At 34.4% G+C, this 16,574-nt stretch overlaps 1 protein-coding gene across 3 annotated transcripts in view; it reads right to left on the bottom strand.

The window, feature by feature from the left end:
• The window catches only part of LOC132199228 (zinc finger E-box-binding homeobox 2-like), a 286,705-nt gene that overhangs the window by 155,353 nt on the left and 114,778 nt on the right, over positions 1 to 16,574 (bottom strand). The window contains exon 1 of one of the 3 annotated variants that reach the window (XM_059623802.1): positions 4,789 to 4,959. The exons of the other annotated variants lie outside the window; for them this stretch is intronic. Within the exon in view, the coding sequence (XP_059479785.1) occupies positions 4,789 to 4,834 (46 nt within the window). The 5' untranslated portion in view covers positions 4,835 to 4,959. Of the gene's footprint in view, positions 1 to 4,788; positions 4,960 to 16,574 lie in introns of those variants that run through there. 3 annotated transcript variants of the gene reach the window in all.

Below are 16,574 nucleotides of genomic sequence, written 5' to 3'. Positions count from 1 at the left end.
CAAAAGAGAGAGAAAGAAAGAAAGAGAAGAAAAGAGCAAAGTATCGAGCCACACACACGGGGCCTCTCGACCTACTTTGCATAATTGCGCTGATAAAAGCTGCCGCTACACACGTCGAGCGGGCAAAAATCTATACACAAGAGAAGCAGCACCTCGGAAAGTCCGGAAAAATCGAATATAAGAAAAGGAGAAAGATTTTGATAAAAACCATTATTTTTTTTAATAACATTTTGAATAGAATAAAATTCTTCGGTGGGCTGCATACGTGGCTTGGTTGGGAAGAAAGAGCGGCGATCGTTGGTTGCAAGACTAAAGGGTGATAAGGAGAGATGTCAGCACCGTGCAAGAACTTTCTCCCGCCGCGTGTTATGGATTCGCCCAGCTCTCGCAGGCGGAAATAGCCCAAAACTTTAATCGATAATCACAGGCAAACTAATTTCAGAAACAGCTGATGCTACAAAACTTTTCTTCTCATTAACCAAAATGAATTTATAAGCATAAAAAAATCAACAAATAATTTAAAAAGCTTGAAATTTCTTTTAAATATTTAACAAACAAAAAAGGGAAATTTTGTTACTATTTTTTTTGTAAATTTTGGGACCGATAGGTGCGTCGAGTGAAGTCTCCGTTCACCGTCACAGGTGAGTGCCTCCGGTGCGATTGGTTGGGTGCGCGGCTCCGCCTCCGCCGCTCTCTCGCACCTGCACAGGTGCAAAAGAGATCCAATCGCCGGCAGCCTGGCCAACGAAACCCCAACGAAAATCGAGGTTTGTTTTTTTTTACACGCTTCACGCGTGCATTGAAAGAAATCCCGTTTCTTGGGTCGCAATGGCGTGTGACAAAAGGAAATTTCGTGAAAAAGGTGCTTTCCGGCAGCCGGGCTTTTAGCAAACATTTGTTATGCCGTCGCACAAAACCTCTCTGCTGGGCACATATATAATAATAATAATAAGAACGAGAACGGCTGTGCAGCATGTGGCGAGGCGAAAGGCAAAAAGCACCTCACTTGAAAGAGGGAGGGAAGAAAAGACGCCCCAGCAGGTATAAAAATGGGGCTGCAGTAAATCACGTCGTCTCTGAAAAGGCAATTCTGTCTAAAATTTAGGCATTGAATTTCCCCAAGAACTAATTTTTCTCAGAAATCTTAGTTAAAATTATAATTAAATATGGTGATTTGGAATAATAAAAGGAAATTTGAAAAATAGTTGCAAAAATAATTGTTAAATTTTCAATAAAATTGTAACTGAAAAAAAATTAAATATTCGACGAAATCAACTATTCATAATATTTAGTCATTTTTGTCAAAATAATTTCACAGCTCATAACATGTAGAGCAGGATTTTGTTTTTCCACAAAACCCGTCGAGAAAAACTCGATTTTAAATTCAAATCACCAAGAATCAACCCTCGATTGAGAAAATTTCAATTCAATTTTGAATCCAGACAATTTTATGCTGTTATTTTTGGCTCCGGTTCCAAACGTCCATAATAATAACACCCTCTCTCCGCCTAAATAAAAAGCCTGAGCAGTAATAATGCTATCTTCACCTGTGCGCTATTTTCTCCCCAAGAACAATAACCCGCGCGTCTCTCTCGTGAGATTTTATTTTCACTCACGCCGTGTCTAGCTTTTTATGCTTTCCGAACCACCCATGAAGTTTTGGAGAGCGTGTTTGTTTTTCATACGCCATCATCATTCAAATACTCTCTAGAGTGATTTTTTTTTGTCCAAAGCAAAAAACACCAGAATGTACTCCTGCGCGCCTCGATTTATAAAAAATTGTCCCGCGTTTACGTAAAAATTTTTGGACGGTCATCGCAAAGGAAATGAAAAATATTTTGAAAGGGAAAGTGAGAGGTTGAAGCGTGGGTGGGTGGCAGTTTATTAACTATTAACAGTCTGTTTTCGGACGAGCAATGTAAATTATGGCGCAGGAGAACTGATATTTTCACGCAGAGCATCATGAGTGCCCCGCGTCAAATGGACACTAGCCAGAACACGCACACTGGCCCTTCTAATACGATATATTGAGTTTAAATGCTTGAAAGGAAAACCGGGTGATCAAATAGTAAAATACTGCATAAACAAAACACTTTCAAACGAATAGTTTTTCAAATACACTAGCTTAATTTTGCTAATAAGCGAATAAAAACATCTTTTGATTTTATTACTTCTTTTTTCCATTTTGGAAGCATAAATTGATGGAAAATTTGTTTAAAAAAGAAAAAAAATGACACATTAAATTCGAATATTCACGCGGAAACCAATCTAAATTTCCTTTCCCATGACACCTTTGGGTCTAATTATTGCAAATATTCAGTTAGAAAATAATTGAATTTAATATGTTTTATTTTTCTTGTTTAAACAAGTATTATCAAAATAAATTTAAAAGAATATAAAATTCCAAACACTTAATGTAAAAAATGACCAAAAAATTACAGTCGTAAATTAGAAAATGGGAGCTTTTCCCATCCAAAAGTTTTAGCAAAATTCTTGCTAATTGGTGGTGCCGTTTTGTTTAAAAATTCCTTTTCCTTCAAATGAATTGTTTTCAACAATTGAAATGTAAAAAAAAGTGATGTAACAATTTGGACAAATAGAAAACTTTGTTTCAACAATATTAATATAAATATTTTGAATTAAAACATTTTTCTAATTTTCTAAATGACCGAAATTGTTATTTATTTGCCTATTAAATTATTACATCACATTTTTATCATTGAAAATAGGGTAATTGTTGGAAAAAATGGCACCAAAACCTAATTTTAGCAAGAATTTTGGTAAAAATTCCAAGATATAAAAAGACCTCAATGCGCCGCAAGCTAAAAAGCTCCGAAATTCACTAAATACATCTGTATTTAAAAAATTGATCATTTTACAGTATTAATTTTTCACAGTAACGATTTCTTTCATGAAAAGCAACACGAAAACTTATCAACACCTTAATTTTTTTTTTTTTACCACTTCGTCGCATAGATTCGATTTTCAGTCAAACGCGCGCGTTGATGGCAATTCAATCAGCGCTGCTTTTAATGTGCAGCTGCCGTTTTCTCCCTTGTTTCCCGCATTGCCTGCGCCGGTCCATCTCGTTGGCGAGATGCAGCAGCCGAGCGCAGATCTTTCCATCCACGGCCATTGTTAGCCCTCTAGTAACAGTCGTAACAAACTACTCGGGGCGGCCAGCACCGCAGCCTCCGCCTCTCTATCTCGCTGCGTTATAAACAAATTATATATAAAATCCCCAGCAGCTCGTCTCGATTTCAAATTAATTATTCACGCCGTGGAAAAAGGCTGCTGATTACTGCCATTAATTTTAACTCCGCCGCCACATTTTTGCGCGCAGTAAATTTATTTACACCTCCGACGCCAATTTGTCTGCATTGAGAGAGCAGGATGAGGCCAAGATTACTTGGGGGATTTTCCACCGGAGCAAAACTGATGAAAAATCTCCTCGCCCCAGTGTAGGGTAATCTTGTCCATTTTTAATGCAGGAGAGACTAATCTTGCGGTCGTAAATGCAATTTTCCAACCAACAAAACTATCACCAGAAATTTAAAGGAGGAGTAAATTGAAATTATTTTTAGAATAATATGAAAATTTTCTGTATTTTAAAAGTGAAGAATTCGGGCCGGGGTTTTCCTTGTTGTTAATTTTTTTATTTTCGAAAACAAAATGTGTTAACAAAAAATGTTAGCGAAAATATTTGAACTACATGATTTATAGATTTTTTTTTATTTCCAAATATTAAGTTTATCAATAAAAATCTCTCTGTTTTGATAGAAAAAAAGTAGATGACACGTTTTTTATTGCAAATAACCGATGCATTTATAGTTTTACAGTATTTGAAGGAGTTTTCATTGAATCCAAACATTCAATTGGCATTATTGCAATTATTATTTGATGCTGCTGCGCTTGATTCAATCTGATAAGGTTATTCCAAAACCATATCTCGGAGCTCAACAATATTACATATTATCGCAATCTCTTATTATTTTGAATTTATAATTATTATGAATGCGGACATAAATAATTAAGACAGCCACAGTTTAAGAACCTCGGACACCTCGGTGAAGTAATTTTATCAATTAAGTGTGTGTGTGTTGATACCTGTCGTTATATTTAATTATTTGTAAAAATTTTATTTTTCTGCATTTTAAAACTATAAAAATAATAAACGCCTATTATCATAAAAGTAAGTGTATAAAACATTTTATATATAAAAATACAATAAAAATTTAATACTTCAAGAATTAAAATTGAATATAAGTTTTATTAAATCGTTATTTAATATTTATTTAATAACACAAAATGTTTACATAAATTTTTTAAGGTGTGTTAAATTTCTAAAGTTTACTTCTACTTAAAATTGTTTACGCTCATGACCTTGAGATTGCTGTTGATGAATGACTAATGGGAAAAATTTGTTGATGCTTTTCAAATTCGTCAGAAATTAAACAAAAAGGTAGTTCATCTTGTGCCGGATTCTTAAAACCTTTAGGTAGTTTTTAAGCTAAGACGGCTGCTGGGCAACGGCAAATGAAGGAATGAGATTGAGAAACAGGTCCAGAGCAGCGCAGGCATCACTTTCCGACAGCGCCGGCGCCGTAATTCAAATCGTGTTTGGTATGATGTCATCGAATAGACAACATGCTCGGCAGGAAAGACTTACAAAGAAGGGGCCCTGGTTTTAGGGCGAAGGTGGTGATTCGAATTCCTGAAGGGACGCGCGCGTCGGTGGGGGCGGGAGGGGCCACGTCTCGCGACAGGTAAGAAACGAAATTTGCATACCTAATGTGATGCGCTTGACGACACCCTTCTTTCTGCGGCCTGACATGGTCTATCGGCGGCGCCCTGACGGGGTCAAAGGGTCCGTGTTGGTGCGAGGAATGCACCGTGACACTGCACCACCGAGAAGCACACACGGGGTCCGTTCCACAAGCGCGAGCAAAACACCTCCGATCGCTGGCACACGGCAAGAGCGACTGATGAGAGGTGGGGAGGCCGCGATGGGGCTACGGCAGCACCCACATGGCCAGCACGCCGCACCAATAGGGGAAGCACAGCCTCCGCTCTTGCTCTCTCGCTTTACCTCTCCGGTTCGTTCCGTCCTCGTCGTTCCCGAATTGATTATTATTTGTTTCGAAAAAGGGGGTATCTGGGACACACACTCGCACTCGCCGAGGGGGCAGCCAACAAGTCGCGCGTGGGGGCGGCAAAGTCAATCGGCGAGGGACGCTTTTCCAAAAATATTATTCAGTCAACTAAAATATTAATAATGCTTTTCCAAGTTTAAATAGGAGGATATAGAAGGAAAAAATTCAAGATTAGTTTAAATTTGTTATCTACTTCCAAAAATTAATGCAGTTCGGGTTTGCCCACCACAAATAGGGGAAAGATTTTTTTATTTTAAATATGGATAATAAATCATTTCTGATTTCATTGCGAACAATAAAATATTGTCTCTTTTTCTTTTCATAAATTTATTGGGATTCAATAAAACCCGATTTGTTTTACAATCCATGAAAAGCTATTCAAATTGCGGAAGGCAGAAGCAAATCTAAAAAAGAAATACTTCATATATTTGAATTAAATCAAATAAGGTGCAATTCTGAAAATTCTGTTCACTCTTTTCTTTAAATTCTGCCATTTTACATTTTAATCGATTTTGATATCTGCCAATCCTTGAATTCCCTACAAAATTGCAATTTGTTTACCTCGATTGTTGATCGTTCATAAAATTTATAATAAATGTGCATGTGAAATGGTTTGCAGTTTTTTTAGCCAAGACTGAATGAATATTTATTGATTTAATTGACTGATTTATATGTTTTTAACTTTTTATACAATTCATACGGACAAAACCTAAGTGATAAGAACATAAAAACCAAGCCAACCGAAGCTCACTGCGCAGTGGTCAGAGTATTTTTGATCTGTTTTGATCTTGGAAGATTTTAGCAAAATTCATGTCGTTTCGTACAGCAATTCCTATCTTTTTAAATAAGTTGTTTTCAACAATTGAATGTTAACATTGAGATCTAACAATTTGGACTAAAAAACAAAAATAATAATTACATTTGTTGTGATCAAAACTTTTAAATGTTAAAATTGTCAAAGCGTTTTGGATTTTTTTTTTTTTTTAATAAAAATTTGGGAACTTTTCCGAATAACATTTAAAATTTGATATATTTGTCTCTTTTTAAATTTATTATTAGCTTCTTCTGTAATTTTTCAGTATTTTTTTTATGCTTTATTCGTGTCTGTGTATCTAATGGAGAATAAATAAATAAACAAACAATATAATTTGATTGTTTTGAAATTCAGACCAAATTTACAATCTTATTGAACTCCTTGCCTTTGTCCTGTCCACATATTTATATTCATCTAGAAATAATGATTCTTTATAAAGGTATGCAATGTCACCCAGCACTGTATATTATTTGATGTTTATTTCCAAATCAATAAGCTAATTGTGCGGCGCAGTCATATCGATGACAAACAGAGATGTATACAAATTATAGGTCCGAAGGGCGCCCCCTGACCGTCGCGGTTCCTGTGAATCCTGTGGCCTAGGACAACAATATCAACAAAGATTGTTCTTATCAGTATTGGTGCACACCGCGCGCATCAAAACAATTAAGAAACTTCTCGCTCGTAGCCATGACCTGTCCTCCGTTGATCCGAGTTCTCCGTGCAGGGTGACCGGAGGCGTATCATAGAGAGCAAACGGTGTCAATAACACTTACTTCTCTCTGTGTGTGGTGACAACAATATAATACGTGATGGTGCAGTGACGATGACTTCAACGCCGACATGTTTGCTTTCTTAAAATATTTGACCTTTGAAATTATACAACACCGGACAAGATCAATCTCGGACATCGTGATTTAATTGATGATAAAATTATAAAATTTAAAATAATAATGTTGAATTTCTTTGACACTTATAATATAATAATTTCTCATCACAATGAATTTTTAAGAAAATAATTAAAATAAATATTGAATTTAGCAAATTAAGGTTAAAGGGTTTTAGTTAATTTCTGGATTAAGATGATTCTTTATCTTTTTGTTTCAAAATTTGGATTTTTATTCCAATTCATATTGAAAATATACCGCTTTTCATGCAGTTTCTTTTCCTGTTCATGAGATGAAAAAACTTTCATGAAAATAACAGACAAAAATAAAAAATCCTTTACCACTTTTTTCTATTTATTTTTAATTATGCTTTTTTATCAAAACGTATTTATTATTCTTTGTGAGTTTTTATCTATGCAAGGCTTTTATAGTTGGAATTATTTTTTCATAATGGAATAATTTGAATTGTATATAACGAAATGGGCCAATTGTGCACCCTCGGCGAGTGTTGTGTGAGGGACTTAATGAGACGATGGTGGTGCAGATGAATATAATACAACGGCCCGGTATGATGCGATACTGGGTTGTGTGTCACGTGAAAGAGACGCGCAGCCAACTAACTAACTAACTATAAGGCTGTGAGAAGCTACTCGGCCGGACAAAGGCAGCATTGTGTCTTGATTAAGCCCCGAGAATAAGGTGAGTGTCCATCATCATAATACCGCGCGCAGCAGCCACAAGCAAAACCTATTGAGCTCGTTAAACCTGGCGGAATAATGAAATGAGATGCGAGACCAACGATGAGAACGCCGGCCAGAGTGGCCAGACCACCATCACCGTGTGCTCCAGACTCGGCAGATGATAAACGTTGATGGCCAAAGTCTCCACTTAATTAAAATGGAGACTTTTGAATAATGATTATGTATGAAAAGGACTATGACCCCTTTCGTATTTGAATTAAAGTTTGAGGTTCATCATGAAAAAACAAAAAAGTAACCAATATTAAAATGATACAAATTTAATGTCTTAAATATGCTTAACAAAATTAAAGAAAAAATTTATATAGAATTGAAAAAAAAAACTAATAAAAACAACGATTTTGCTATTGATTCGTAATAAATTCACCCAGATTTACCGAATTTGCCTTCAAAATTCAATTAAAAAAATGCACTGCTCAAAGTTTCGTTGCAATTAAATATTATTTTCAAATTAATTAAAATAATTGAATTTAAATTGTGATTTTGATGTTTCAGTCGAAAATTTCACTTCTTTTGAATTATTTTTATATTTTAGGGATTTAAGTTAATATTATTTTCATGTTAATCTTGCAATTTACTGCGCCAATTAAGCAATTATTTGTCCTCTATTTGATCAAACACGTACCACCATGCAGCACATGTGAGAATTACTAAAGTAAATTAACAAACAACACGGCGGCGCAAATTGATGCGGGCTCACGCGAGAAGGTGCTAGACAATAAAATTAGATCATCCGCGCAGCACCCCTGGTTCTTCTCTTCACATAATTGAAAAAAATTTAATGCAACCAGCAGTATGCCCTGCACACGACTTTTCTCTTCTTTTGTGGTAAAAATGCAGCCAGACGCACACGTGCCGTGCACATTTTCCCTGACAATATAAAGCAAAACAGGAAAGGGATTTTGTTCATCCTCAGGTTTGGGAGAAAAAAAGGAACTCCCAGGTAGAGAAGGCATGAAAGGAATTTCACCTTCTTCAGTCTCCATCCCTGTTATAAGTCCATGTCTGGCGCGACCCGACACAAGTTCGAACAAAAGGCCACTTTGTTCTTTTCTTTTCGCTCACCTCTGGGGCGATGTGTTTATTGACCTCCGTCTGGCTATTAAGATGGATGTGTTCGACCGCGGCGCACACACGTGCGCCAAATGTGCGCGGGATGCTTGCAAGCTTTTATTACACTTTGGGTGCATCACTTTTTTTGCGTTAACAACAAACTGTCGTTCATCCGCTTCTTATAACTTACAACAGGGGCAATAAAAATTAACAAAAAGTATCAAGCGGATGTAATTAATGCATCTTGTACAAAATTTTTAATGGAAGGGAATTTGTTTCAAAATTAAAAGTAAATATATAAATTTCTTCTTAAATTTTAGTTAAAAGAAGCGTAAATAGCAGATTTATTATAATTGTTAAAATTAATGGGCACATGATTCAAAATATACATGAGTCTATTTATTAATATTGTGGAATTTTAATTATTTTTGATGCATAAATAATTTCAATGAGAATTGATGAAAGCTCGCTTAGTTGATTTCCATTTTGTTGATTCTTAAGTTTTACATCATCACATGGTTGAACCCAAGAAGCCTTAATATTATGTCCTTTAAAGTCTCTTAACAAGATTTACTTCCTGTATCGACGATTTGAATTTATTATATATTATTGCAAACAAAAGATATTTTCTCAATAAAAAAAACATTAATTGAATAAATAAAACTTAAATAGACTGTAATAAAATAACAAAATGAGAAAAATATTTTATATAATAAATCAGTAAAAATATAATTATGTTATTTACCCTTAAAAATTACTTTTAATGTTTATATTGATCTATATATTTTGGTAGTTATTTAAATTAAAACTATACATCAAATTACATTTATTTGTTGCTCATACCGCCTTCACTTCCATAATGTATATCATAATTACATTCTATAGTTCCAAATTTATTTTCTTGATCTATTCGCAAAGGCAATTCTTTTATGCTGTGTTCATTTTATAATTTAATATTTCATCAACTGCGCGAATGAAATGAAACTTGCGGCTGATTATTGCGACGCGTTCCGAACTGGTTGCAAAATCGTAAAAACCGTGGTTGGTTGATTTGCAGGCGCGGCCACTTGGCGCCGATAATCGTCGCCGCGACATCGCGCCTTCAGCATTTCTGTCGTCGCGCCCGTGAGAGCGCACGCAGGTAAATTTGTCTTTCGTCTGCAAGCCACATGTGCGTTTCTTAATCCTTGCTGTGAAGCGGCCCGTTCTTCGACCTTCGCGGATGTGAAACTGCGAAGTCAGCATAATTAAATTAAGAGAATGCACAAAATGAGCTGCTGAGAGATTAGCGCAGAAATTAAGTTTCCTGGAAAATGTGTCAAATTCTTCACGGATAACAAAATTCCATAAAATAATTTGTGGAATTTTTACTTACAATTAACTCTGAATCTATTTTGTATTATTTATTGAAATTATTACAATAAAAACTTATTTTTCGAGACAAAAATATCTTTGATCTTATTCTTGTAACTTGTGCGTTTCTCTCTTTTTTTCTGCGAAATTTAAGCAAAGCGTTTTTGTAAAAAGCGTGGTTGACTCATTACTGGATAAATTGGGTGTGGAAAACGGTGCGTGGCTTCACGTGAGTACACTCGCGCAGCTTTGCTCAACATAAATAATCTCGGACACGAACGAGCGTCACTCGGCGCAAAAAAATAACACACCGCGCGGCCACATCTCTTTGCTAAAACCTCGCGCGAGAGCTGATGAGAAAACCGCGCGAGAACGTTTTTAACACGCGTGCTCTCACAACCAATTTACACAAAGTTTATTTCGCGCAGTTGCTGACACATAACGCACGTGCGTCGAGCACCTCACGCGCCAAAAGAAAAGGTTATATTTTGTGCTGGCAGCGCAAAAACCTTTTTCAAATTGAGCTATTCGATTAAAATGAATATTTAAATTTATTTACAAAAAATTATATATAAGCCAATTTGATAGATTTTATTCCAGAATGAGATTCAAATTATTTATCATATACAAATTAAACAAGGATTTTGAAATTAATTTAAAATTTTGGTAAACACATTAATTATTTAAAATCAATTATCTAGATTATATTTTCATTTTTGCTACAAACTTTTGATGAACCGAGGTGATTTGAATTTAATTTAAATTTAGTGAAATTCTATTTTAAACGTTTAATGAACCGTTTGATAATTTTTTTTCTTTGTAGATGTGTTTTTTTCTAAAAATTTTAAATTTTATCCTTTTTATTGTGAAAAGTTGTGTATTTTTTTTTTTTTCACATGAAGGTTTAAATTAATGTAAAAATGTTAAATTATAATAAAACCTTTTAGGCTTTTATTAATTAATATTTTTTTATTCTTGAATAAATTAAGAATTTGCTTTTTGTGTCATCTGTTGTATTATTTTAATATTATTATTAATAATATTATTATTGCCAAAATTATAATAAAGGAGTACGAAAAGGAAACTAAACTAAATTTATTTCCTAGAAAAACAAATCTCAGCCTCACTGCAGAGTGCCCTTTTCGCGCCTCTACTTCTCTCCGGCCTTTCCCAAACCTTCCTTCCGTGCACCTCTCCGAGATATACGAGAGAGGGTTCTCGGTTCTCGTCTCTAAATTTACTCGTTTATAAGAAGGAAGAAGTATTAAGTGGCCCAGCGTTTCTCACTCTCGCTTACTTAATATAATATAAAGCAGGTGCTCGAGAAAGGTGTCACGGGCAGAGCGGCTCTAATAAATGAGCTAATTTCCACGCGGCTCTGCTCTTATTCCCTGCGTCGTCCCTCGGCTGCTAAATTACTCTCGTCGGCGGCAAAACAGGCCGAGAAACAAGCGACTATACTTTTGTCTTCTTCTTTGAATTATTTAAGCGGCTGCAGAGCGCGCAGCGTGGATTTATGGTCATTGGCGATGACAATGCACCACTGTCGGCTTGTTTACCTTGGCGGCTGCCAGACCGATAATTTCGTGATTTATTTTAATAATCTCTCGGACGACACACGAGAGGGCGGAGAGTGGCGATTGCTTTAGCGCCGGCGACCGCTCATTAGTGCAAATCATGGGTGTCAAGGGACACGCGATTCGGCTGCCGATTGATTTCGCATTATCTGTTGTTTGAACACTTGTGCCCCTTGACAATCGCCTAATGAATCACGAATATTGATCACGTCAATTTGACCAATAATTATAGTAAAATATGGAGAAAAATGCTCATCATTATCATACCGAAATTTAAAAAATCGGGCACATTTGATTAAAAAAAAAAAACGTAGTAAGAACAATTCTACAAAATATAATTTTTAAAAAATTACTCATCATTATCATCAGAAATTTTTAAAAATTCGTTAAAATAGAAAAGTAGTTAATTCAAACAAATATGTAGTTAAGAAAAATTAAAAATAAGTTATAAAAAGTTTTAGCATTTATTTAAATTTTAAGGAAAATTTAATTCCTTTATATTTGTGACTTTTTTACTATTCTTTAATTTTAATTTTACGAATTGAGTTAATTTTTATAATTTACAAATATTAAAATTAATATTAATTTTAATTTACTCCCAAGAATTTGATTTATAATTTCAGCGTGTAAAACATACATTTGTAAAATATAAATTTAAAAAAGCTTATCTTCAATACTGGTGTGATATCTACTAATAAATTCGAAAGACAATTTTTTGCGTCTAGGGAAGCAAGAGAGTAAAATTTATATAGATACAAATTAATTAAATTTATAATACTTTCAAATGTTAAAAAAAAAAAACAATGCTTCTCTGTATGGCCGTGCAACAAACTCATTACCGGTGTATATAGAGGGTGTTGCAACAACAATTGTACTTTAGCCCTTTATAATCTCTCTCGGTTGTTGGCTTAAGCGCGCAAAAAATTTACCCGCGAGCAACACGCACGCATTTTAACGGTTAATTTGGTAGCAATATCGCCGCTTCCCTCTAATCCGCGGCGATCTACCTTGTGCCGCCGTGGGGGATGAACAAGGGGGTGCGCTGCAGAATGGACTCTGTGTCTGGCTCAATTGTTCAGGTTAATCGCATTCACCAAGGTGCGGCATAGGCAGGGGTGCGCACGAGCTTCAATAATAATAATACACAGAGAAAATAAAATGCAAGGTTTACCTAGTTAGCTCAAATCCAACTAGGTTATAGTTAATTTAACTATGAAAATTAAGTTATTTTTACTAAGCGGATAGCAAAATCAACAAGTTCGTGCCTAGTAAAATTTTGGTGCAAGGTAACTTAGCGAACTTTACTAGGTAGCTCTGTTACGCTGAACAGCAACTATTTCTACCTTGTAAAATTAACAGAGTAACTGTGTAAAAAGCTCTAAATCATATCTGGTTCGTTTTACTAGGCAAAAGAATAGTTATTTTTACAACACGAAAATTGTAAAAACAACATATTTTGAGTAGTAAATATCACAGAGATATTTTCTTGGATCCGATTTAACATTCCAATACCTTGTGCTTTTATCAAACTCAGTCTTGTAGCTAAGATTTTTACAAGGTAAACTAGTAAAAGAAGCAAGCTTTCCTTGTTTATTTTGAATTTTGCAAGCGGGAACATTTTATGTTTTGTTGAATTTTTAAATAAAAATTTTATCCATGGTTTCTGAAATTAGCAAATCAAATGATATTTTGTTTTAATAAAAAAAAGCGAACGATAAAATCGTTTTACATTTATAGAACTTTTGTTTTCAACTTCGTTGAGGAGGAGGTTAAGAAAAGAAGTATATTTATAATAAATATTTTTGTGTATGTATCTAATAAATTTATTTTATGTTGTAATTTATAATGAATATCTCCGATATCATATAACTTGGGTATCGTTATTTATGTTTAATTAATATTTAATTTTTACCTTTGAAATATTTATTTTTTCAAATTGCAAAACTGCCTGGATTAAATTAAATTACATTTAAGTACTCAACATTGGTAAATTTAGATTTATAACTTGAAACCATATAAAAATTATTGTTGACAATATAGATTTAAGATTTATTTATATTGGTTAACAGTTATAAACTTTGAGAAAAAAAACTACACAAATCAATCTCGATCTCATTTCAAAAGCGTTTACATTCATATGAGGAATGCTTGGCTTGATATACACTTGTGATGTGCGGAAAGTTCGTTACAAATTTAGCAAAGCTACTTTGTTAAATCTACTAGGTGCTTTGTAACCTCAACAAATCTACCTAGTAGTGATGGCTTCTCTGACCAACGCGCCGAGATTCCGCGCACCTTTTTACTAGGTAGATTTGTTGAAATTACTAAATACCTTGTAATTTTAACAAATCTGCCTAGTAAAAAGATGCGCGGTGTCTCTGCGCGCTGGCTTGAGAAGCCATCATTTCCTTGGAAACCGAACCTCGTGTGGACGCTTGTGCGTCGATTTTAGGCTAATTGAAGTTTAATTGGCGTTTTGGATTGGATTCTGACTGCCTTGCGGAAAATTCAACATCCGACTATGCTCTGAAAGACAAAGGTAATTTTATTTATTTGATATTCCTCATATTTTATGTAGAAATCACTCTCATTTGTGTTAAGAAATCTTTTAGCTATAATCGCCACATGAATTCATTGTTGTATTTTCTAAATTACAGAAACCACCTTGATAAAGTCGCATAAAACGTCTACCGTTTAAGGAGTTTTGGAAATCATTGGATGAATATATCAGAGCCTGAGTACGCGCGAATGCAGGAAGATTTCAACTCAATTTAAGTGAAGGTAAAAAAATTGGAATTTGTTTATAAATATGATAATACAATTTTTCCTTAAATTTTTGTTTCAGGCCCTGGACTTATACTTGCGGCCTAAATTTATCCCAAAACTCGTCTCAAGAAATCACCGACTAAGATTCCACTGCATAGTACAACACACAGAGCCAACATCCCCGATCAGCCGTGATATGTGAGATAATCAAGTTTAAATAAAACTGGACTGCATCAGACTGGACATTACTGAACAACGGAAAGTGAAACGATGAACAAGTGCAACAAGATGTTGATAAGTACAAAAATCAGTTTAATATTACCTATTATTTTTTTAATCGTTTCGTTCAGTGATGATTAGATTTATTTGAGAGTTAAGTTATATATTGTTGCTTTGCTATAAACATATTATGTATTTCCTGTTGTATGTGTTATGTGAAAAATTGCAATAAAAAAATGGATCTTAACTAAATGTAACATATTTTTCTTTGTAACAAGAACATTCCTACCTTGTAAAAAATACTAAGCAAAGATAGTAAAAAGGAACAAATACAACCCAGTAAAAACAACTAGTATGGGATAGTGAATTCAACAAACCTACCTAGTAAAATTCAGCTCTTTGCTTGCCTAGTGAATTTAACAAGGCTCACTCAGTTAAAAGTACAAGGTAAATGAAGTACGCATCTAGCACTCAAATACCTAGTGAATTTTACTAGGTAACATAGTAAAAAATCATTTAACTATCCACTACCTAGTGAAAACAACTAGGTTCAGGACCTGAGGCAATTTTAACAAGTTAAATCTTGTAAATTTAACAGAGAGAATGCTAAAAATTTTCTGTGTGTAATAATCCCCTAGCTAGGTAGGTGCGCCGCCGGCAGCACAAAACAGATTCGGCGCTGCACACAATAATAATCGTAAGGCACACATGCAGCCAGCAGCGCACGGCCGATCTGCTCTGCATGCGGCAGATGGCAAGCATATCACGCTGCGGGAAGTGCCGAGGGTGCGTCGGGCGTCTGCGAGACAAAAGTGAAACGTGCGAAGCACAGATTTCGGAGAGAGGGCAGGAAGCACCTGAGGACCGGTTTCGGCCCCATTTCAAAGTCATTTGTCGAGTTCTGTTCTATTTTTGTGCAATTCTCATCTTCATATGTGCACTTTATGAGTTCACAATGTAATTTTGATGAAATATTATTATTATTGTTGTTTATTTGTCCAAATTGTTACATCACATTGTATACATACATTATTATTATTTGATAAAATATACTTTTTAAATATTTTACAAGTGCACAGCATGAGCAATTAGAAGAAAAATAATATAGATGAATTTATATTATAAATATTGAAAATATTCTTAATTAAAAATAAGAAATACAAATAAAAAAATGGAGAAAATTAAAAAAAAATACACAAAAAATCATTGATTAAAGGTATTTACACTTAAGGGGGATGATCATGCAGGAATTGCAAAGACTGGACTTTTTCCTTGTTGCAAATATTGTTTTTACTCACAAACAAAACGATTCCACCAGTTTCGGTCATGTTTTGCAACCTCTTTTCATGAGCATGATTAAAAAAAATTAGCAATTTGAAAAACTTCATTTTTTTTTTAAAAAAAATTAAGATCTTTAAGATTTTTTTAGTGGTTTTTCAATAAGCTGATTTTTTTCTTACTCATTTTAAAGGGTCACGGACCGTGACCAAAACTGCAGGTAGGGCTGTTTTTTTTTTAATAAAAATAATTTTTACGTAGGTAAAAAGCCCTATCATTACACTAATAATACCAATATAATCATTGAATTCATTATTATATAATTGAAATCAACTTAATGGAACATTTTAATTTTGCATGCAATCCTTTTTAAATTTGAAGTTAACGTTCAACGAAAAATCATTAATTATCTGTGAATCTTATTAAATTGAATAAAATGCAGCATAATTTGAATCTTGACATGAAATTATTCTGCATAAATTTCCTATGTATTAAAAAAAGGAAAATATTACTTCAATAATAAATCAATACCCTGTCAAAACACAAATAAGAGATTGATATTGAAATTTGCTCTCCAATCTCAACGGCATTCCATTCACAAAATCAGCTGCTTGACTCTCAACCGGTTCCGTTTTCGAAGAGGGGGCGTTTCGGAGAGATCCGGCCAGCAGGTGAGGCCAAAACAGGATCCGGAACTAATGTATCGCATTTGATAC

Source organism: Neocloeon triangulifer, unplaced genomic scaffold, assembly GCF_031216515.1.
Source record: "Neocloeon triangulifer isolate White Clay Creek 2 clone unplaced genomic scaffold, ASM3121651v1 ptg000013l, whole genome shotgun sequence".
NCBI classification, from domain to species: Eukaryota; Metazoa; Arthropoda; class Insecta; order Ephemeroptera; family Baetidae; genus Neocloeon; species Neocloeon triangulifer.
This window is presented reverse-complemented; position numbering and strand designations above follow the sequence as displayed.